Below are 22,808 nucleotides of genomic sequence, written 5' to 3'. Positions count from 1 at the left end.
AATTAACAAGACAATTTGTTTAACCAACTTTAATTGGTTTAAAGTCCACCTCCTCTCATTACCATTAATATGTGATTACTGATGATATTTATATATATATATATACATACATACATACATACATATATCTTTTCAAATATTGTTTTAGGTTAAAGAGTGAGACTGGTAGGAACCGGGTCGGTCCAACCCAACTCGTAGACAGCTCTAGTTTTTCAAACAAGGCTTTTGAATATAAAATTATGGGCCCTCAACGACTCCAGTTTTTCTATTTAAAGACACGACTATGGCCTCTCTGTGAAAATAAGCCCGAATTCTATATAGTTGGGTCAGGAGAAATCAACCAGCTCTGCACGCTGGGAATGGCTTCCCACCTTTGAAATTATATGACCCCCTTTTGAAATCGTGAGGGAAGAGAAGACAGAAACAGAAGCAAAGCAAATGCAAGCTTGCAATGGCTACCACTAGTACTAGCAACCTCTCCAGCTTGGTCCACGAACTCCGTGAACGAATAGCCGCGACATCATCCACACCGCCAACCAACAGCAATGCTCATCGAGACGATGATGCTTTGAACACCAGATTTCGCGCGGTTTTGCCCAATCTCCTTCACGCATACGTTGTCCCTTCATCTTCGGGTCCTCTCTCTTTCTCGCTCTACTCATTTTCCTGGCTTTCCTATTTGCTTCTTTGGGAAAAAAAAAAGATGCACGCTGAAGTCCCAAGTTCAACGTTTGTTAGTTCTTTTAGTTTTTTCTTGCCAGTTTGATAAGTTAGCGTCCAGGTTAACAAACCACGATTGCCTTTTTTTTTTTTTTTCAATTATATAAGTGATTATAGTTCTTGTTGGTTGTTTGTTGCAGCCAATGAGAGAGAAGTCCTAGCAGTGGTGAAGCTTATTGCTCACACAGCAAGGAATTTTCCTGGAGTTTTTTACCACGGGAAGCCTAGTGCTGTTCTGCCTGTAATTGGTCGGATTTTGCCCTTCCTTGCTGAACCAGCTTTCCGGTAACTGATTTAACTTACTTGGTTTAATTCCTTTATTTTTTGTTTTGAACATTTTTTGACGAATAATGATGGTATTTCAGCTCTCGACATGGAGTGATTTTTGAAACAATTGGATCACTTTTATCCTTGCTACGTACTGGATCACGGGACACATACCGTCTGTTTTTCCTTGATTCTATGCTGGCCATTGAAGGTAACAAGAGAAGGATGATCATTCTTTAAATCCTTATTGATGATATTTTTTTTCTTTATGAAAGGTGATGATGTAATTTATGTTAAAATGGGTTCCCAGTTACTTTTCACCATTTTTGGAGAATGAGCTTGCTTTTTTTTTTTTTCTCGTTTTTTTTTCTCCAGATAAGATTAACTCCCTAGAAAATTCCAAATGGGATTGGAATTATATGTTACTAATTTCATCAATTTGGTAGAAAGTAATACCCAAAAATGGGGTTTCAGTTCATTTTTTGGAGCATGAACTGCCCATTTTTTGTCTTTAGAGAACATTGGTTCTGTGTACTCTTCTACACTGGTTAACATATTTTGTTTTCTTATATTCTTTTTCTTATATATATATATATATGTATATATTCCATTTGCTGAGTAAGTATATAGCTGAAGCTTGAGATGCTTTTTTTATGCAGGCATTTTCTATATTGCATTATGCGTTGCTGAAGATTCAAAAATTGCAGAATCAACTAGATTGAGGTTGAAGTGTTTCGAAAATTCATTTTCTGGTATTCTGGGCAACTCGACTCCTCTCTGTGATCTTCCATCAACTAATAAGCCTGTTGATGGGCCTGGTATCATGGTTAACCTGTTGGGCAGAAAGAGTTGGCAATCTTTTGCTACTTGGACCCTGAAGCTTATTAATAAATGCTTAACTGAAGGGACCCTGTACGTGGAAGGACTTGTTAGTACACCATTTGTTTCAGCTGCGTGTTCTTTGTTGTGTTACGGAGACGCTGATTTACATATGGTGGGTTCCAGTGGGACCAGAAGTTGGTTATGCTAACTTATTTAATCAACTATGGACTTGTTTACACGTTCTTATAATTTTTTTCTATAATTTTTTAGCAATTATCTGACTATTTGAATTTTGTATGGGAGGCTTGTTTTGACTTTGCACGCATCATTGGATCAGTCATAAGTCTTGACATTGTTCCATATGAGAATGTTATCCACTCAATATCTGCCATATTAAATGAGGATGAAGAGGGAGTTCCTATTTTCAGGTGCGTCTTCATGCTAAACTTGCAATGCTGAGCTGGAACAATTTTGTAGGTTGAAGGGCCTCTAGGATAACATCCGCTAGATGACTTATCATAATCCTCTGATGATACCCCTCTGTGGTTTATTTGCAGGAATATAGTTTACGATTCCTCTATGGGTGGCTGCCTTAAGGCACTGCACACTAATTGTCCTGATGGTGTTGTCAAACTAACAGCTGAAAATTTAGTCAATGCCTTTTTCCACTCAATAGGGACAACCAAGAGTGATGAGTTGAAGGTTAACTTGAATTTAATCTTTTTTTTTTCTTCTCTATAAAAACTTAATCCTTGTTGTTTGGCGAGTAATGATAATATGTATGAAATTCAGGTTGCGTTATGCAGTGCATATGTACGGATTGCTAAAACCTGCCCACCTCATATATGGAAGCCAGAGTCTCTTGTGCATTTGCTTGGGTTTCCTGAACCTTGCTTTCCATTAATTGATTGCTTCCAAGTAGCTGTATCTATTCTTGGTCCAGATCATGTTGGAGGGAAGTCAGCAAATGATACAAGCTTATCTTTGTTAAAAGTAGGTGATAAATCTATTTTAAACACAAGGATTGGAGAAAAAAGACATTTTCAGGATGCAGGTACTTCCAGTACCAAACGGCAAAAGATTGGGCAAGAAACTAAGGATTCAAATGCTGACATTCCAGTGCAGAAAAGAGATGAATTTGTGGATAATATGCATTCAGCACTTCTTTCACTTATTGAACATTTAAAGCCGCCTTCTGTTGGACCTGATTCTTTAAGATCAGAAGTTGCATTAACAGCTCTAAGCATGCTTTGCTTTGTCTTCTCTTTGTACCCATGGACCAACATGTCACATGCTGTATTTAAGGAGATGTATGCATGGATCCCCTGGATATGTGAGCAGGTACAAACACAAATAGATATTAAATTTGCTAATTATTCTACTAATTTTTCTGCTAATCTTAATTTTCTCTACGTGCCATGTAGGCAAAGCAAGGAAGTACACTTGCTCCTGCTATTTCCTTCTACTTGGAGGGGATTCACAGCATGTTGCTTTTGCAAAGTAAGCCTTAACTGATGTGTATATATATATATTTAAATTCAGATTTGGTGCTATTGGATTTTGACCAGTCTTCTCAGTTATGAAATGAAGAAATTGGCATGTTGAGGTATCCTTAATTTGATCTCTGTGCTGCATTCTGGTCATTCATACATCCCATCCTATCATGTTGCTGAATTATATATGGCATTTTGAGGTCATTTATACATCTTTATGAATTGGCGTGCTCCTGTTCCCTTGAAGTCTTTACTGTGTGTTCTCTGCATGGGTTCTGTGGGAACAGGAAGCAGGAATGTTACAGAGAGGGACTTTGTTCACTCGTTTATGAGTTTAGATACTGGAAAGGAATGGCAGACTCTTCGCAAATTGTTTCTTTCTTTGAGTTAATGCTTCCAGATTGATGGTTTTGACTCCACTTCAGGTTAATGTCCACGGCTCTTTCAGAGGGTCTCTTTAGCTATTTTGCTAAGGGATTGAGCTATCTTGTACTAAAGTTAACTTGTTTTTGTTTTCTGTTTTGCTATTGTAGGACGTATTTTATTCTCCTATTATTTAGTCTCTCTTTCAGTCTTTCTTATTATGTATATTTTACTTTTATTCAAAAACAGCCAATGCCCCTCAACCCTTTTAAAAATGGTCCTTTTCTTTTTAACATGTTCGTTGTGGAGTTGTAATTGCTTCCTCTTTTGGTGTGTCCTTTTCTTTTTTCCATTATAATGATGTTTTGTAGTGGTTTTCTCTTCTCACACTGGTTGTGGAAAAGGGCAATGTTTGATAACTCCCCTCTTGTGGGGTTCTGGAGAGAAAATTATTGGCTTGTGTCTGCAGTGATTGTTTAATTCTCGCCTCAGTAAATCAGTAAATTTCCTTTTTTTTATTCTTTTTGCCTCAGTAAATTAGGAATGTTCCTTTTTGGAAGTTTATGGTTCAATCGGTAATGTAGTAATTTTTTACCATTTTATCCACTTAACCAGGCTCCTGGTCAATAGAGAATAAATTTTCAATGAATGAGGATGATAATGTGGATCTTCTGCATGTGGTATTAAAGCTTCCTTGGAGCTACTCTATGTTGGCTACCAGTCCTCATGCTTCATGGAAAATAAAGTGTGTCTGTGTTCAAGTTTTATCCAAACTTGGTCCCAGCTTAAGATCTGAGAGTGATTTCGAAGTCTTGGATTTGGCTCTTAATGATGAATCTGAAGAAGTAAGAATCAGAGCCATCATTTCCATGCCAGTGATTGTCTGGTGGTCTGGTTGTGAAGCACTATCACATATGTTCAGAAGGATGGAGTAAGTGAGCTATTAAAATTCCATCAATTCCTCAAATTGTTTTAATTATGTTTAACTATGCTTAACCATGCTTATTATTATTTTTTTGGTATAGATGATTAAGTTTTAATCACATGATCTGGATTTCAATCTTAATGCTTTTGAACAAGAGTAAACACTATTTTGTCTCCAGTTGCACTTACTTTCTTCATTGTAATTTATACTATCGTTTTGGTTCACGGAGATTGAGGGACAAGATTTTGAGTAATTGAACTCAGAGATGATGCTTGCTGAAATAATAATTTATATTAGCCAAACTGCACTGTTGAGAGTTATGTGGTTACTTCAGCATTAATCTGCTTCAACTTTATCTTGGTGTTCAGAATTATGTACACTGAAGTGAAGTTTAGAATTATCCACTCTGTCCACTTGTATTGTCTTGGGTATAAAAGTATGCTAGGAAGTCCAAATGGGAGGTACTAGGGAAACTGGATATTTTTTCCTTCTGTCCTCTTTTTTTTTTGTTTGTTTTTTTTCCCCCCCTGAAACGGACATAATCAGTTTGTTAAAAGTAGAGAGTGAAGTATCTATTTCTTCACTTCAGAAAATGGAAACACTTACAGACATTATGTAACAGGAAAATTGAAGGTGTGAGCACAATCACACACAGATATGCAAACATAGTTGTGTATTCATGCTTGTTAATCATTGGGACCAACTTAAACTAGGATGCAATTCTTTGCTATAGTTGTTCTCTTTCAGTTGGGGGTTTGAGTAATATATTACTTGCTAGCTAACATCCAGTAACCCTTCCAGTTTTCGAGTAACACAAGATGGAACGATAACATGGATTAAATTTTCATCTCCTTCTGCATAAAATAATCAATGTGATCCCCTGATGTTATATTTCCTTGATTCATGTTTCTCTCCTTTTTTATTTTACTCAAAATTTGTAGGTTTTTGAGAAAAGATGACCATGAAAAAGTTAAGAAAATCATTCCATATTCCCTTGGTTTCTTATCATGTCTCTATGGATCTTGCAACTACGATGTTGGTCAAAATAAAAGTTATTGCAAATTGTTTTTGAATACTGAAAATGAGAAGCATAGAGACTCCGTAGATGCTATGTTACAAGGATTCTGGTGTTCCAAGTGCGACGGAAATTTCAAACGCAATCGGATGTTACACTGGGAAGTTGTACATCAACCAAGTATGCAGGATTTGGAAACTGTTCGTGCTTGTGATTTTATTGGCCTACAATCCTTATATTTTGACCTTCTCTATGATGAGTCTTCAGAAGAGGTTCAACTTGCTTGTTTGGAAGTTATGCAAAGGGTTCTTTTACATGGGACTGGAGAAATTCTTCTCAGAACAAGATCAGAATGGATAAAATGTTTTAAATTCTTGCTACTTAACAGAAATAAGGTGATAAGAGAGGCATTTTGTACTCAGATTAATTGCTTCCTTCAGGATCCTATTTTGAGCTGTTTGTTTATAGATGGGAGTGCTTCAAATAAAAGTTGTGAACAGATATTTATAGATATTATAAAACATGCATTGTCAGCTTCAGAAGATCTGCATATCTTTGAGACCCTCATGGAATCTGCAGCAGAAGTTATGATGGCTGTTGATATTAATAGTCATCTTTTCTTGTTCTCCCTTATCCTGTTGGTAGATCAGCTTGATAATCCACATATAGCAGTAAGAATAAATGCATCAAGGTTAATACACAAGTCCTGTTACTTCCATGTTAAAGGAGGATTTGAACTTTTACTTTCAAAAGCTGTTCATATTCGAAATGAACTGTTTGATTATCTGTCTATGAGGATTGCAACCCGTGCAAATATGGTCAGAGAGTTTGCAGAGGCTGTTTTTGGTATTGAAACTGAAAAACTTATTGAGAAAATGGTTCCTGTTATTCTTCCCAAACTGTTGGTATCTCAGAAGGATAATGATCAAGCAGTTGATACCTTGTATGAAGTGGCCAAGTGTTTGAACACTGATGTTGTACCCCTGATTGTAAATTGGTTACCTAAAGTGCTCGCTTTTGCTCTTCATCAATCAGATGAGAAACACTTAGTCTCTGCATTGCAGTTCTACCACACACAGACTGGTTCTGACAACCAAGAAATTTTTGCAGCTGCATTACCTGCACTTTTGGATGAACTTATATGCTTTGTTGATGTTGCTGATGCAAGCGAGATAAACAGAAGGTATGCAACTTTAGACCAGGTAACCAGTTTTTGGTAAATAAAATTAACAAATATGAAATGCAGCATAGTTGATAGTTTTTGGTCTAGTCTCTCTGCTTATTTCCCCTCACTATGAAGTTGGAAAAACTGTACTTGATTTTTTCATACATATGATTGATGTCCATGGGCATACTTGACATGTGTGCCTCATGTTTTGATATACATATACCGATTGGACATTTGATGTAGTGACTGCAATTAATTACATTTACTAGTGGAATGCTTTTTGGTTGGGTCAAGTAATGGATACTTAATGAGATCGTGTTGCACTTATAACAACAAGAGGTATGTTATTAACGTGTTAGTAATGAGTTCCTTATCCAGGTTAGAAAGAGTACCTGATGTGATAAAGAAGGTCGCCAGGGTTCTGACAAATGCTGAAGATCTTGCTGCCTTTTTGAGGAATCATTTTGTTGGCCTTCTTAACAGTATTGACAGAAAGATGCTACATACGGAGGATTTCTTACTGCAGAAACAAGCTTTGAAACGTATTGAGATGCTCATAGAAATGATGGGGCCATGCTTGAGTACTTATGTTCCGAAACTGATGGTTCTTCTTATGCATGTTATTGATAAAGAAGCACTCCAATGTGATGGTCTCTCTGTCTTGCAGTTTTTCATTGAGAGGTTAGCAATGGTATCGCCATCTAGCACAAAACATATAATTTCTCAAGTTTTTGCCGCGTTGATTCCCTTCTTGGAGAGAGAAAAAGAAAGTCAGTCAAAGCATTTGAATAAAGTGGTGAAAATATTAGATGAACTTGTCTTAAAGAATAGGGTAGTCCTGAAGCAGCATATATGTGAGTTTCCTCTCCTGCCCAGTATACCAGCTTTGACAGAAGTTAACAATGCTATACAAGAAGCCCGTGGTTCAATGACCTTGAAGGATCAGTTGCGAGATTTTGTTGATGGTCTCAATCATGAGAACCTGAACGTTAGATACATGGTAGCCTGTGAGTTGAGCAAACTGCTGGATCGTAGAAGGGAAGATGTTACTTCTTTAATAACCGGTGGAAGTGGCTCGGAAATGGATGTTTTGAGCTCTTTGATTACATCTTTACTCCGAGGATGTGCAGAAGAATCGAGAACTGCAGTGGGTCAGCGGTTGAAGTTGCTCTGTGCTGATTGCATTGGAGCACTTGGTGCAGTTGACCCTGCAAATATAAGGGGTATTTCATGCCATCGCTTTAAAATTCAATGTTCAGATGATGATCTTATCTTTGAGCTAATCCACAAGCACCTTGCTCGGGCTTTTAGAGCAGCACCTGATACCATTGTTCAAGATTCTGCTGCCTTGGCCATACAGGAGCTACTAAAGATTGCAGGTTGTCAGGCATCATTGGATGAGAGTGTTGCTCCTATATCACCGACACTGAAGGACAAAGAGCTGTTGAAAGTCAGTGCATATGATATTAAAACTGCTGACTGTAACAGCGAGACAAATAGGGGTCAGAGGTTATGGGGTCGGTTTTCTAATTACGTTAAAGAGATAATAGCACCGTGTTTAACATCTAGATTTCAGCTTCCAAATGTGGCTGATTCTGCATCAGCTGGACCCATTTATCGGCCTTCTATGTCGTTCAGAAGATGGATATTCCATTGGATAAAAAAACTAACCACACGTGCAACTGGATCTCGTGCAAGTATTTTTGTTGCCTGTCGAGGGATAGTACGTCATGATATGCAAACAGCCATATATTTGCTGCCGTACTTAGTTCTCAATGTAGTATGTAACGGTACTGAGGATGCACGCCATAGCATTACCAAAGAAATTCTTTCTGTTCTTGATGCTGCAGCATCAGAAAACAGTGGAGCTGCAATTCATGGAACCAATGGTGGGCAAAGTGAAGTATGTGTCCAAGCTGTCTTTACACTTCTTGATAATCTTGGTCAATGGGTGGATGATGTGGAGCAAGATATAGCTCTATCCCAATCCTTGCAGTTATTAGCTTCTAGGCAACAAGCATCAAAGTCGAAGGATCAAAATCCAACTTCAATGACAGATCAGAGTCAACTCCTTGTACAATGTAAATATGTTTCGGAGCTTTTAGATGCAATTCCAAGGGTGACCCTAGCTAGGGCATCCTCCAGGTGTCAGGCTTATGCTAGGGCTTTAATGTACTTTGAGTCTCATGTGCGTGGAAAGTCGGGTTCCTTCAACCCCTCAGCTGAGAGAAGTGGCATATTTGAGGATGAGGATGTTTCATATCTGATGGAAATATACAGCTATCTGGATGAGCCTGATGGTTTATCTGGCTTGGCATGTTTACGTAAATCATTAAGTTTACAAGATCAGCTATTAATAAACAAAAAAGCTGGAAACTGGGCTGAAGTTCTAACTTCATGTGAACAGGCTCTGCAGATGGAACCCAATTCAGTTCAGAGGCACTCAGATGTTCTTAACTGTTTGCTAAACATGTGCCATCTTCAGGCAATGGTTACTCATGTTGATGGTTTAATTTCTAGGATACCCCATTACAAGAAAACATGGTGCATGCAAGGTGTGCAGGCTGCATGGAGGCTTGGTAGATGGGACTTGATGGATGAGTATCTTAGTGGTGCTAATGGAGAAGGTTTGCTTTGCAGCAGTTCAGAGAGTAATGCTTCTTTTGACATGGATGTTGCAAAGATTCTGCAGGCAATGATGAAGAAGGATCAATTCTCAGTTGCTGAGAAAATTGCTTTGTCTAGACAAGCTTTAATTGCTCCTCTGGCTGCTGCAGGCATGGATTCATACATGCGGGCTTATCCATTTGTTGTCAAACTTCACATGCTTCGGGAGATAGAAGACTTCCATAAACTTCTCCTTGATGACTCATTCTTGGAGAAATCGTTTCATCTAAGTGATCAGGGATTCTTAAAAGTTGTGGAGAACTGGGAAAATCGGCTAAAATTTACACAACCATCCCTTTGGGCAAGGGAGCCACTACTGGCTTTCCGAAGGCTGGTATTTGGTGCCAGTGGTCTTGGTGCTGAAGTTGGGAACTTCTGGCTTCAGTATGCAAAGCTCTGTCGCTTAGCTGGTCATTATGAAACAGCAAATAGGGCAATGCTGGAAGCCCAGGATTCAGGTGCTCCTAATGTCCGCATGCAGAAAGCTAAGCTTCTTTGGAGTACTAGGCGATCTGATGGTGCAATTGCAGAGCTGCAGCAGTCTCTACTGAACATGCCTGTAGAAGTTGTTGGATCTGCTGCAATATCATCAATCACTAGCCTTTCTCTGGTCCCACTGAATGCACTACCTGTACTTTGTGATACCCAAGCTTCGAATGAGAGCAAAGATATTGCCAAAACCCTTCTTCTGTATTCTAGATGGATCCATTACACTGGACAGAAGCAGAAAGAAGATGTGATAAGTCTTTATTCCCGGGTGAGAGAACTGCAGCCCAAGTGGGAGAAAGGATACTTCTATATGGCTAAGTATTGTGATGAAGTTTTTGTTGATGCAAGAAAACGGCAAGAAGAGAGTTCTGAGCTGGGGACCAGGGTAATTCCATCAACTTCCGTTTTTGTTGCTTCTCCAAATACAAGCACTGAGAGACGCTGGTGGTCTTACCTCCCTGATGTTCTGCTGTTCTATGCAAAGGGGCTTCACAGGGGTCACAAGAATCTCTTTCAAGCACTCCCAAGATTGTTAACTCTGTGGTTTGACTTTGGTACCATTTATCAAACAAGTGGCTTATCATCCCAAAAGGATTTGAAGAATGTTCATGGAAAGGTGATCAGAAAACCTTGGAGTGATGTTTAGTTCCTCCTTTATTGTTCAGGTAAGCCCCTTTTTTCCTTTGTCTTATCTTTTCTTTCTTTCACAGGTAATGAGCATAATGCGAGGTTGCTTGAAAGATTTGCCAACATACCAGTGGTTAACAGTATTGCCTCAATTAGTTTCTAGAATTTGCCACCAAAATGAAGAAATTGTTAGGCTGGTCAAACATATAATTACGTCTGTTCTTCGTCAATATCCGCAGCAAGCGTTGTGGATTATGGCGGCAGTTTCAAAATCCACGATCCCATCTAGACGGGAGGCAGCTGCAGAAATCATACAATCTGCCCGAAAGGGGTTCAACCAGGGAAGTGGTGGCAACAATTTGTTTGTTCAGTTTGCTAGTCTGATTGATCATCTAATCAGATTGTGTTTCCATGGGGGCCAAGCAAAATCTAAAACAATTAATATATCAACTGAATTCAGTGCCTTGAAAAGAATGATGCCACTGGGGATTATAATGCCAATACAACAGTCTCTTACTGTCAGTCTACCAGCATATGATGTGAATCTTGCTGAAACACTGCCATCTGATATTTTCTCTGGCTTGGATTTGCCTACAATATGTGGCATAGCTGATGAGGCAGAAATTCTCTCGTCTCTTCAGCGACCAAAAAAAGTATGTTATTAGGAAAACAAGAAGAGACATGTTGATTAGTACTTTCATTTTTTATCTTTCTGTACTTCCCAGTTTCATCTCATTTTTTATTTACTGAGTTCACATTTCAATTGGATCAAATTAATGTCAACCATAAGTGATGCGTGTAGTAAATGAACTGAACTTTCGTTTGTGTTAACATTGACTTCTATATGACAAATGAACTATTAAGTTCCATATGGCATGATCAGGAAAGTATGGATAACATTTATGTTAATTTTGGGGTTAATCTGTTTGGCATGCATAACTAATTCTTTCAGGCTGTTGCTCCCCATATGTTTAACTTGTCATTCCTCATTGTCCTGGAGATGCCATTGACTGAGGTTTAATCTGTTAGTCAGTTGCCAACATTGTCTACTGAGGTAGTACTGAGTTTCCCCTTTTGTACTTTCAGATTGTTCTGTTGGGTAGTGATGGTGTTGAGCACCCATTCCTCTGCAAACCCAAGGATGATCTTCGAAAAGATGCTCGCATGATGGAGTTCACTGCAATGATAAACCGCTTACTATCCAAATATCCTGAAAGCCGGCGGAGGAAGCTCTATATTCGCACTTTTGCAGTGATTCCGCTAACTGAGGACTGTGGCATGGTGGAGTGGGTGCCCCATACACGTGGACTCAGGCACATACTACAAGACATTTATGTTACCTGTGGAAAATTTGATAGGCAGAAGACAAATCCCCAAATTAAAAGGATTTATGACCAGTGCCAAGGAAAAATGCCAGAGGATGACATGCTGAAGAACAAGATTCTTCCTATGTTCCCTCCGGTTTTCCATAAATGGTTCCTGACCACTTTTTCTGAGCCAGCCGCCTGGTTTAGAGCTCGAATTGCTTATGCTCATACTACTGCAGTTTGGTCCATGGTTGGGCATATTGTGGGTCTAGGTGACCGGCATGGCGAAAACATTCTCTTTGATTCTACAACAGGTGATTGTGTTCATGTTGATTTTAGTTGCTTGTTTGACAAGGGCTTGCAGTTGGAGAAGCCTGAGTTGGTCCCTTTCAGGTTAACCCAGGTAAGAACATGAAATGGATGCATCTCCTTTGTTTTCTGACAATGTGCTCCGCAGTTCTTTGAGAAGCCTAGCTTGGCCTAAATTTCAGTCAGTTTTAAGAATGCAGAGTACATGTGGATTTTCTAGTTCTTTTTAGATAAATTTGCTTTATTATTTTATTTTTATTTTATCAAGTTTTGCTTTTCTTACAATTTTGTGTTTCTATTTCATTATTTTTTATTCAGTATGTGATGGGTAGCATATGTTTTTTTTTTCCTTCTATATTGGTAATTTTTTTGAATACTTGATATAAAATACTCACATGTATCAGTTTTTATTCTCATGCTGCTATCTCATGGAAACTGCAGAATATGATTGATGGCTTGGGCATCACTGGATATGAGGGTGTCTTCTTGAGGGTTTGTGAAATCACACTTTCTGTGCTTAGGACAAACAGAGAAACTTTGATGAGTGTTCTGGAAACTTTCATTCATGATCCTCTTGTGGAGTGGACAAAGTCTCACAAATCTAGTGGGGTAGAAGTTCAGAATCCACACGCACAGGTTTACATCACACACTGTTTGATTTGTCTTTGTTGTATCTAGTTTTACTTAATCATTCTTTTTAAGTTGATGAAGTTTAGTTCATTATTTTATTTAGAAGAATTGTTTAGTCTGTTATTAAATATGTCTTTTAAAACTGCAGCGAGCCATAAGTAATATTGAGGCAAGGTTGCAAGGTGTGGTTGTTGGGGTTGGAGCAGCTCCATCTTTGCCTTTAGCTGTAGAAGGTCAGGCTCGTCGCTTGATAGCAGAGGCAGTTTCACACAAGAATCTAGGTAAAATGTATATATGGTGGATGCCATGGTTCTAAAGGTGGATACAAATCAGATGGAAGTTAGATCAGGTATGCGGTGAATCTCCCTCCCGTTTTCCATTATCATGACCTTGATTTGCACATTATCTTTATTATATTCAGATTTTTTCAGATTCAACAGATGTCGTTTATTTTTACAGCTTTGGTACTTTTGGTTTGACCTTTAGTTAGCTAATTTAATATTGTTAGTTTGAACAAGTGGGTGATATGGATTTCAAATTATTTGATAGATGGACAGCTCATATTCGAGTATCCAAAATTAAAAACAAAAGAACTTAAAAGTTGTATTAGTTTGATACATAGAAACTTCGCCAAACCTTCTCCAATTAGGATTTTTATTTTATTTTATTTTTTTGTAATTTAAGTTTTACTGTTTAGTTTTATTTTAGTTTTAATTTCTTAAAATTTTTGAAAATTTTGCTTATTTAGATTTTTTAATTGGAGAAAGTCTAATAAGTTGTTTATGGATTAAACTTTTTAAGATCTAGATTGTCAGATATTAAAACTAATGGTGGTATATTATCTGACTAATGGTTAAACTATGAATACTAAAATTGCTTTAAACAAACAGTATTTATTTAATTTGAAAAACTCCAAACAGCAGATAACAAACTGGAATTTGCCTTATATTTATAGTAACTGATGTATTTTTCTTATTTTCAGATTGGTTTACTTGTACTGATTGCATTGGATATCTATTCTTCTAGAAGTCCCTGGATGACCTGAGGAAGATGCGAACTTGTTAATTAAGTGGTCACCTTGAAGGCCATTGCTGAAGCACGTTTCATAGACAATCCTCTAACAGAACAATGGTTGGAGGAAGGGGTTTTTAATGGATACTTCACTGTCCCAAGTTTATATTATGGATGTCAGCTATGGTTTCTACCTGAGGCAGTGGCAAATTCTTGAATGAAGAGAGTTAGGATAAAACATAAGGTGGAATGCTTGGATATATAAGCTTACTGTTGCAACTTGGATCATGGTTTTCTGAATTCTGGGGCTGGCTTCTATCTTAGGCAGAGGAAAATTCTTGGATGAAGAGAGTTAGGATCAAACGTAAAGTAAAATGCTTGGATATATAAGCTTATCTTTGCACCTTGGATTGTTGTTTTCTGAATTCTGGGGCTCGAGAACATTCTCCTTGACTCTACCTCAGGTGATGTCATTCACATGATGTTGGTTGCCCATTTGCCAAAAGCTTGGTAGACAAGTCTTAGCTAGTTGCTTCCAGGTTTAGTTTATTAAGAAAGAAAAAGTTGTGGATGGCTGTGTTTTGCATAGTGACAGATCTCTGAAAAGGTCAAAATTTGAGGTTTATGCCAATTTCACAAAACAAAATCCTATCATCTGGTTGTTAAAAAATACATATGTTGGAAATGAGAAATGCATGTGGGTTTTCCTGAAGAAGAGGGGAGGATATAATTAATATGGTTATACATTGTTTTTTTATTGGCAAATCCACAAATTTTTTGAAGGATTTTTATTCTTTAATCTTTTAGTACTTTTTTAATGACATATTAAAGCTCACTTTTAAACTCTCGCTATCTGATGGGAGTGTGTAATGATTGATTGATGGCTTGGTCTATGCTTGAGATAATTCACCTAGGGCATTTGTAATTACTGCTTTGTTCCTGCAAAGGCAAGCAACTTTAAAGCATATTTTGGAATTTTCTTCCAGGTTATTTTGTGGAGTTGATGGAAATTCTTCAGCCAGAGCGACAAGAGTTTGAGTCAATTCTGGAGCTTTGAGTCGATCGCATTTTGTTTTGATATCGTTATAACATTTATGAACTGATACGATGAAGGCAAAAGTGAGTATCTTTGTAGGTATGGCCTTCAATTAAAATTTTGTTTATTGTATATAACCAATATCAGGAAAGCAAGAGAATCTTTAAAAGATGTACTATAACGGCCCGGAACTTAAAAAGAAATAAAATCATAAATTGAATGCGGAAGCGGAATAATAGAGTTAGAGTTTATATTTCTTACACAATAGTTTAAAATATTTAATAGGATTATGAGAATGTCCTTTATAAAAAAACAAACGAAAATCAAATAAATAAACGAAACAACTGAATATTTTAGGACAATCTTCATTAGTTTTAATTTGAACTGTTCATCGCATTTAAAGAGTAAATGAATCTGCATCGTTTATTACGATTTGATTTGGACCGTACGATTGTGTTTAAAGAGAAAACGAACTTGAGCTGTTCATCGCATTTAATCGCGACCGTTCGATCGCGCATGAGGAGGGAACAAATCCGAATCGTTCACGCGGGCGGGAACGTATTCGAGCCGTCTGATCGCGTGCATGCGGATTGCCAGCATGGCCTCCCGCATGGCACCGAGTCAGCGTGCTTTGCCATACGGTGCACGCTGGTTCATCGGGGTTGCTGATTGGGCGGTTCTATGTGGCGTTAATTGCGTTTTGACATCCAGTTTCCGATTTTTCTTTCAAAAATATATCATAAACTCAAATTTTCATCTATTTTTTCAAAATTATTTTTAATTTCATCATTCATCTATTTTTTTCTAATTTTATATTAAATAAAAATTTAAAAATTTAAAAATTATATATTTATTTATTTTATTTTTTATTTTTTTTATTTTAAAATTAATCTCGTACCAAATTTTAAGTCCGGATATTACATGTACATTGTACATAAACATTATAAATGAGATGCTCTCAATGTACAAAATTCTCTCCCGGTATATATTAACATTCTTTCTTATTTTCAAGTATTTTTTAATGTATGTTTCTCTTTAGATTGTAGAAAGAATGGATGGAATTGATCAAAAGAGCAAGTCTATACTAAAACTAGCATGTGATTTCTCTAAAGATTTTTGATGTGGTGGTCTTGATTTTATGCAATGGGTTAGCTGAATGCATTTTGATAAGTGGCTTGACCAGAAGTTTGTGATAATAGTATTAGTGATTCATGCAGCCTCGAAATACTAATGAACAGTATATTGATGTCAGAAGTCTCACAGTTGCTTGACAACTAGATGATCATTTAGCTTCTCCAAAACATATTACAACATATGCTCAAAATTTCATAATTGTTAGGTATAAATGGTTGTCATGACCGTTCTTTACAGGTGATTCTGGAAAGATAACGGAAGCTCTTGGCTTGAAGAGATGGATGAATAGTCATTTCTTTTTAATACAATTCTCAAGTCGCATTCTTTTCCACTGAGTTCTAGTATGGAATTTGCTGATATTATGCTCCCTGACGTTCTCAGAAGAATATAAGTAAAAAAATTTAGAAGTGTAAGTCAAAACAAAAGATCTCAAGCTAACATCAATAGTATATGCACAGCTTCTATTTGCTGGATTCAAAGTGATACCCAGCATCAGAATGGAGGGAAATTCAAAACAAAACATAATAACTTTGAATACCAATGATTTGATAGGAAAAGTCCAGCAGTGTTTTCAGTTCCAGGATTCTGATAATAATGGTCAAATTGAATTTTTTGCTTTAAAAATGTTGATTATTCATGATATTATTAAATGGTGAAGTTGATTTTTCATGATGATGGTAGTGAATCTGTTATTCTGCTGTTGGCAGGATGGACTGGGATGTTGACAACAACTACAACATTGAATCCATGCCCAATTCTAAAGCAAGAATCATATAGGAAGATACGCTTGCTTAGAGATCAACAGAGCATTCTTGAAGGCTAGCACCTGTGATTTTACAACGACCTTCCATAGTCCATTACTACAACATTTCAACATTTCACTGCACAAATAGAAGTATGCTAGAATTTGGCTTGCTACGCTAGCACACATATGCTTGTGTAATTACTTGATAGATACTTTGGAATCATAACGATGAATTCTTTCATCCCAGATTTGTGTTTGCGATATGAAAGCAAAGTCAGCCATTGTAATCAACTAAGTAATTGTATTTCTATTGTATTCTTATTGGTAATCTACAAATTTTTAAGGATTCTTATTCTTATTATTTTTTGTTTTTTGATGTCACATAGTTTCCTAGACCTGACTTTTTAAACTTTTGCATCTGATGGGAGTGTGTAATGATTGATTGATTGCTTGGTCTCTACTTAATATAATTCGCCCAGGGCATTTGTAATTACTCATTTATTCCTGCACAGGCAAACAACTTTAAAGCATTTCTTGGAATTTTGTTCCAGGTTATTTGTGGAGTTGATGGAATCTATTCAGCCTGAGGGATAGGAGTTTGAGTCAATTCTGGAGGTTTGAGTAAAATGCATTTTATTTGAAGTGACAATACAACGAAACAAATAGAGTTTCTTGTCAAATTTGGCCTTCCATGAAAATTTTGTTTGTCACGCATGAATGATATCAGGAAACAAAGGAATCTTCGGAAGATGTAAATTGTAAATGAGCATTATAAATTAGATGCTCCCAATTTCTCCAGGTATTTATTAACATTCCTTCCTATCGTCAAGAGTTTTTTTAATACAAGTTCATGTTTATATTGCAGAAAGAATGGATGGAAGTGATCCGAAGAGCAATTTCATAGGAAAACAAGCATGTGATTTCTTGAAATATATTTGATTTAGCGGTTTCACTTTCTTCCCATCAAAACTTAATTTTATGCAATGGGTTAGCCCAATGCATTTTGGGGATGCTTGACCAAAAGTTTGGTGATAAAAATATTTGTGATTCATGCATCCTCAAAGTACCAAGGAACCTGCCAGTTTGTTGATGTCAGAAGTTTCATAGTTGCTTAACAACTGGATGATCATTTAGCATGTCCAACTCTTAGATATCAATTAATCGTTTGACATAAATGGTTGCCATGATCCTTCTTTACAGGTGATTCTGGAAATATAATTGGAGCTCTTGGCTTGAGATGGATGGATGGATGGCGGCATTATCTTCCAGTAAGTTCTTGAGAGACTTTTTATAGATCTTTTCATCCCAGATTTTTGATTGCAATAAGAAAGCAGAGTTGGCCATTGTAATCAACAAAACCATTTCTTCAGGACTTTCCCTTTGGCAACAAAGCAGCCAATGTTCTTCCTGTTGATTCTCATTGGACATCCTGTTCTAACCATCAACTTTTTTACTAGTTGTTTCACTGGAGATTCCCTTCTAAGGTTGCTGTGTTTTCCTGCTCCACAAACAACCACAATCTCTTCTGGAATCGCACAATTCCCGTTGCAGAACCTAGATCGGGTCTCCTCCATCCATTGTATCATTATCAAGTAGGCTGAACTGAGATGCATTCCATGCAAATCCAATTTCGCCTCTCCAGCATTCCACTCAATTGCATCTTCCAAAACTGGTGATTCGATCAGCTCCTTAACCAACAACACCTCTTCATCTTTTAAAATCCCAACCAGCTCCACAACTGAAAGTGGGAAATCATTTGACTCCATTACCAATGAAATGATCGTAGGACAATGATTCAAGACTGAATTGTAAGTCCTTATCGAGTAAGGAATCTCGGAATTCTTCATTTTCCGCAGCCATAAAACCATTTTAAGAAGGGCACCATGAGCTCCATATGAAGAGAGAACCATATTTGAACAAACAGTATCAATTTCCAGACCATCTTTCTCCATTTGATGCAGATACCTCTCCATATCTTCGAGAAATCCCAACTTTCCATACTCGTATAAAATGGACCTACACTCAAATAATGATGGCTTCAGTCCTTTGTTTCTCATCTCCTCAACCATCTTCTCCGCTTCATGAGGTAGACCCATTTGAGATGAACCAACGATCATTGATTTACAAGCCTGGCGCTTAATAAAAAGAGATGACGAACTAGCAAGAAGTTCCGTTAAATAAGCATAGGACTGATCAAATCCTCGCCTCGAGCCATGTCTAGAGTTGGACTCAAGCATGTTGCAATAGAAAAGAGCAAGATCTCGATCACGTGACGTCAAGTTGAAGACAGCTTGAGAAATTAGCCTCTGTGATTCTTCATATTGTTCTTGTTTATTAAGTAGAGCAATCAGATCAGCAACCAGCTTTGAGTTCCAAATGAACCAAGATGCTTCAGTTATCTCTTTGTACAACTGCAATTGTCCATACATGCAAATCGAAAACACATGAACTGAATCTTTTAAGACGAAAGAATGAATACATTTTTTTTAAAAAGATATTATAAGGAACAGAGAGAGAGAGAGAGAGAGAGAGAGTTACAGAAAAGGCGAGAGGGGAAAGGTGTAGGTGAGAGGTTTGACGAGAAAGAAGATAGGAGAGAGCATTGAGAGCCACCGATTTGGGCGATCCGGCTACGAATTTCCTTATCAAACGATTGGTGGCCGAGGAGTCTCCGGCAACAGCAACGGCCGCGAGAGAAGAGAGAAACCGCTGGCCTTGCTTTGTTAACAACGTGTCTCCACCACGTTTGCATCGAACCAGAAATTTGATTTGTTGTGGGTGCGGGTGACTGTAGTTCCATGGCAATGGTGTGAATAATATTGCCAATCTGCAATCGCTTATCATCTGCTCTACTATTGATATATATGCCCAGCCCTGTGCCACCCGTCTCTTTTTCTCTGGTTCGGTAAACGATTCCTCCGGTTTGTTAGTGTTCTGGCATTTGAAGATGAAAAGCTTTTCGGATAACTTTCCTTCGGCTTCGAATTTGAAACGCTGATGAACTGAGCAGACTGATAGTGAGCTTCTTCCTGCTATATCGGCTTCGTTTCTTCATTTCACTCTCTTTTAAATTATAATATCATTTAATTAAGGTTCATTAATAATTTTAATTAATGTTTTAAATTACAATTAATATTTACCATAACTTATTATTTTTTGAAGGAATAAACTTGGTTTTAAATAAGCGCAGCCCTCGGCGACCTCTCGTCTCTTCTCTGGGTTTAAGAAACGATGCCGGTTAACAAAATGAAGCATCTCGGCCAAATTTCCTCCTTGGGCTTCGAGTTTCAAAACTCATGAAGAGATAATAAGCTGCTACTGCTAGCAACGAGAAGGATGAGGCTAAATGCAGCCATTTCAGTCTTCGGGTCTGCATCAAAACGGCATCGTTTTCTTGTTCCCATTACTGCACTCACTGTAAAGGCCGCGCCTTTGTCATCTCATGGTTTTGCTTCTACACCCAGTTCTTCTTCCCAGTCCACATACTTTTACACAATGAACAAGAAGATAACTCATTTTATAAGGACTGGTCAGCTTAGCGAAGCGAGGGCGGTATTCGATAAAATGGAACAAAGAAACACCATTACATGGAATTCAATGATGAGCGGCTACGTGAAGCGAAGAGAGATTGCAAAAGCACGGAAGCTGTTCGATGAAATGCCCGAGAGAGATGTTGTTTCTTGGAATTTGATGATTTCGGGTTATGTATCATGTGGTGGGATTGATTTTGTGGACCATGGGAGGCGCTTGTTCGATGAAATGCCGGAGAGGGACTGTGTTTCTTGGAACACCATGATTAGTGGGTACGCCAGGAACAGAAGGATGGATGAGGCGCTGAAGCTTTTCAATAAGATGCCTGAAAGGAATGTAGTGTCATGGAACGCAATTGTTAATGGGTTTCTGCATAACGGTGATGTTGGACGTGCCATTGAGTTTTTCGAGACTATACCCGAGCTGGACTCAGCTTCTTTGAGCACACTTGTCTCTGGGCTTATCCAGAATGGTAGACTAGATGATGCTACAAGGGTTTTGACTGAATTTGGGAGAAGATATGATGACAGAGGAGATCTTTTATTACATGCTTATAACACTTTGATTGCAGGGTATGGTCAGAAAGGAAAGGTAAAAGAAGCTCGACAACTTTTTGATCAGATTCCAGTTTTTCATGACTCTGGAAAAGAAATCAATGGGAGGCTTGAAAGGAATGTGGTATCCTGGAATTCTATGATCATGGGCTATGTGAAAGCAGGAGATGTTGTTGCAGCTAGGGAACTCTTTGATCAAATGAGAGAGCGTGATACTTTTTCATGGAATACCATGATCAGTGGCTATGTTCACATGTCAACTATGGAAGAGGCGTTGAGTCTCTTTGATGAAATGCCAAACCCTGATACACTGTCATGGAATATGATGATTGCAGGATTTGCCCAGACGGGTTGTTTAAATCTCGCTCGAGGATTCTTTGAAAGGATGCCTCAGAAAAATCTGGTGTCATGGAATTCTATGATAGCGGGGTATGAGAAAAATGAGAACCATAGAGAAGCAGTTAACCTGTTCATGCTCATGCTATCCCAAGGGCAGAAACCCGATCGACATACTTTATCTTCAATTCTCAGTGCGTCCGCAGGGCTTGTGGATCTGTACCTAGGAATGCAGATACATCAGCTTGTCATAAAGACAACTATTCCGGACGTGCCAATAAATAACTCCCTCATTACTATGCATTCAAGATGCGGGGCAATAACTGAGGCATGGAGCATTTTTAATGAGGTGAAAGTGCAAAAAGATGTAATCTCTTGGAATGCAATGATTGGAGGATATGCGTCTCATGGCTTTGCTACAGAGGCTCTTGAGCTCTTTAAATTGATGAAAAGTAATAAAGTTCGACCTACTTATATAACATTCATTTCTGTGTTGAATGCTTGTGCTCATGCTGGATGGGTCAATGAAGGCCGGGAATATTTTAAATCTATGGTTGATGAATATGGTATTGCACCAAGGATCGAACACTATGCTTCCCTAGTGGATGTTTTAGGTCGGAATGGGAAACTTAAGGAGGCTATGGAATTAATCAATAGTATGCCTTTTGAGCCAGATAATGCCGTGTGGGGGGCAGTACTGAGTGCTTGTAGGGTACATAATAATGTAGAGTTGGCTGGAGTTGCAGCTGAAGCGTTGATGAGACTTGAACCAGAAAGCTCAGCCCCTTATGTGTTGCTGTACAATATGTATGCTGATGTGGGACGATGGGATGATGCTAATGAGGTTAGAACCATGATGGAAAGAAATAAAATCAAGAAGGAGAGGGCATCTAGTTGGGTGGATTCCTCCCATCCAATTGATTGATGCACTTGTACAAATTGGATAAAGGTTCAACTCCTTGACCTAACAAAGTTATTCAAGCCACGGATAGTTTGACAATAGGAACATATTAAATTGATTCAATCTCAAGTTTTGTATAAATGTAGAAAAAGAGTAATGTGATCCTAGATGACTCAAAATTAGTTCTAATGATACAATGCCACATCAAGAAGGAAGAATCTCGTGAAAATCAGGATTCCCGTGCAAAAATTACCCACAAGTCTGCAGCTGCACGGGAAGAAGGACATGCAACACTCACAATGCGCAAGCGCAAGCACAAGCACAAAGATGCCGTACATGCACGCCGCACAACACGCGGACATAGATCCGTGCGTGAGAAAAAGGAATTTTTACAAGTCCCGTACCAAACGAAATGAGCCAAGTTTGTTCAAAGAAGGCTTAAAGCCCATGAAGAGACCCGCACGCTTGGAGAATCTCAAGGCAAGAGGAAATGCCAACTTTTGGCCCAGCTCGAGGAGGCCTCAAGGCCTCACGGCCAAGGAGACATTCGGTCAAGGCAGGCCGCGCAAGCCAGCAGCTTTGTGCTCATTTGCAGGCATGCACATGTGCGAGAAAGGAGTACATGCACATGCAGGATCGTCTCCTGCGTGAAGAAGCACGCTAGCTGTGCGGGCGACCCGAAGCTGCAAGCAGCAGAGTGCGCCTGTGCAGGCTGCCGCATGCACGCGTGGGTGCATACATGTATGACCGCTCGCAGG

The 22,808-nt window shown here is 38.3% G+C and overlaps 3 protein-coding genes across 4 annotated transcripts; 2 read left to right on the top strand and 1 right to left on the bottom strand.

Moving 5' to 3' along the window:
- The first annotated feature begins 339 nt into the window (after positions 1 to 339).
- On the top strand, positions 340 to 14,948 carry ATR (Ataxia telangiectasia-mutated and RAD3-like protein). 2 transcript variants are annotated; one of them, XM_088223257.1, is made up of 17 exons: positions 345 to 635; positions 861 to 1,005; positions 1,086 to 1,198; positions 1,647 to 1,981; positions 2,113 to 2,237; positions 2,367 to 2,511; positions 2,602 to 3,150; positions 3,234 to 3,309; positions 4,281 to 4,596; positions 5,532 to 6,788; positions 7,152 to 10,545; positions 10,640 to 11,209; positions 11,643 to 12,266; positions 12,614 to 12,808; positions 12,951 to 13,151; positions 13,785 to 14,277; positions 14,800 to 14,948. In XM_088223257.1, exons 1-15 carry the CDS (start codon positions 452 to 454, stop codon positions 13,116 to 13,118), a joined length of 8,196 nt encoding a protein of 2,731 aa, XP_088079383.1. In that variant the 5' UTR covers positions 345 to 451; the 3' UTR covers positions 13,119 to 13,151; positions 13,785 to 14,277; positions 14,800 to 14,948. The 2 variants fall into 2 exon arrangements, with proteins under 2 accessions (XP_088079384.1, XP_088079383.1); XM_088223258.1 differs by lacking the exons at positions 11,643 to 12,266; positions 12,614 to 12,808; positions 12,951 to 13,151; positions 13,785 to 14,277; positions 14,800 to 14,948 and having other exon boundaries at positions 340 to 635; positions 7,152 to 10,594; positions 10,796 to 10,984.
- A 2,844-nt stretch (positions 14,949 to 17,792) lies between these two features.
- Positions 17,793 to 19,572, bottom strand: LOC110818939 (pentatricopeptide (PPR) repeat-containing protein). The gene is made up of 2 exons (XM_022047978.2): positions 19,267 to 19,572; positions 17,793 to 19,139 (listed from the first exon to the last, which is right to left on the bottom strand). The coding sequence occupies exons 1-2, from the start codon at positions 19,570 to 19,572 to the stop codon at positions 18,078 to 18,080; spliced, it is 1,368 nt and encodes a 455-aa protein (XP_021903670.1). The 3' UTR covers positions 17,793 to 18,077.
- Positions 19,573 to 19,606: 34 nt separating this feature from the next.
- On the top strand, positions 19,607 to 22,191 carry MEF9 (mitochondrial editing factor 9). The gene is made up of 2 exons (XM_022047977.2): positions 19,607 to 19,745; positions 19,891 to 22,191. Exon 2 carries the CDS (start codon positions 20,065 to 20,067, stop codon positions 22,072 to 22,074), a length of 2,010 nt encoding a protein of 669 aa, XP_021903669.1. The 5' UTR covers positions 19,607 to 19,745; positions 19,891 to 20,064; the 3' UTR covers positions 22,075 to 22,191.
- The last annotated feature ends 617 nt before the right edge of the window (positions 22,192 to 22,808 follow it).

Source organism: Carica papaya, chromosome 6, assembly GCF_054855325.1.
Source record: "Carica papaya isolate Zhongbai chromosome 6, ASM5485532v1, whole genome shotgun sequence".
Classification (NCBI taxonomy): Eukaryota; Viridiplantae; Streptophyta; class Magnoliopsida; order Brassicales; family Caricaceae; genus Carica; species Carica papaya.
This window is presented reverse-complemented; position numbering and strand designations above follow the sequence as displayed.

Bases quoted from the DNA above. Each gene is read 5' to 3' on its own strand.
- MEF9 (XM_022047977.2), top strand. From the start codon at position 20,065: ATGAGGCTAAATGCAGCCATTTCAGTCTTCGGGTCTGCATCAAAACGG.
- ATR (XM_088223257.1), top strand. From the start codon at position 452: ATGGCTACCACTAGTACTAGCAACCTCTCCAGCTTGGTCCACGAACTC. The intron at 1,199-1,646 runs GTAACAAGAGAA...TTTTTTATGCAG, and splicing joins TTCTATGCTGGCCATTGAAG to GCATTTTCTATATTGCATTA. The intron at 6,789-7,151 runs GTATGCAACTTT...TTCCTTATCCAG, and splicing joins GCAAGCGAGATAAACAGAAG to GTTAGAAAGAGTACCTGATG.
- LOC110818939 (XM_022047978.2), bottom strand. From the start codon at position 19,572: ATGATAAGCGATTGCAGATTGGCAATATTATTCACACCATTGCCATGG. The intron at 19,140-19,266 runs GTAACTCTCTCT...GGACAATTGCAG, and splicing joins TTTCCCCTCTCGCCTTTTCT to TTGTACAAAGAGATAACTGA.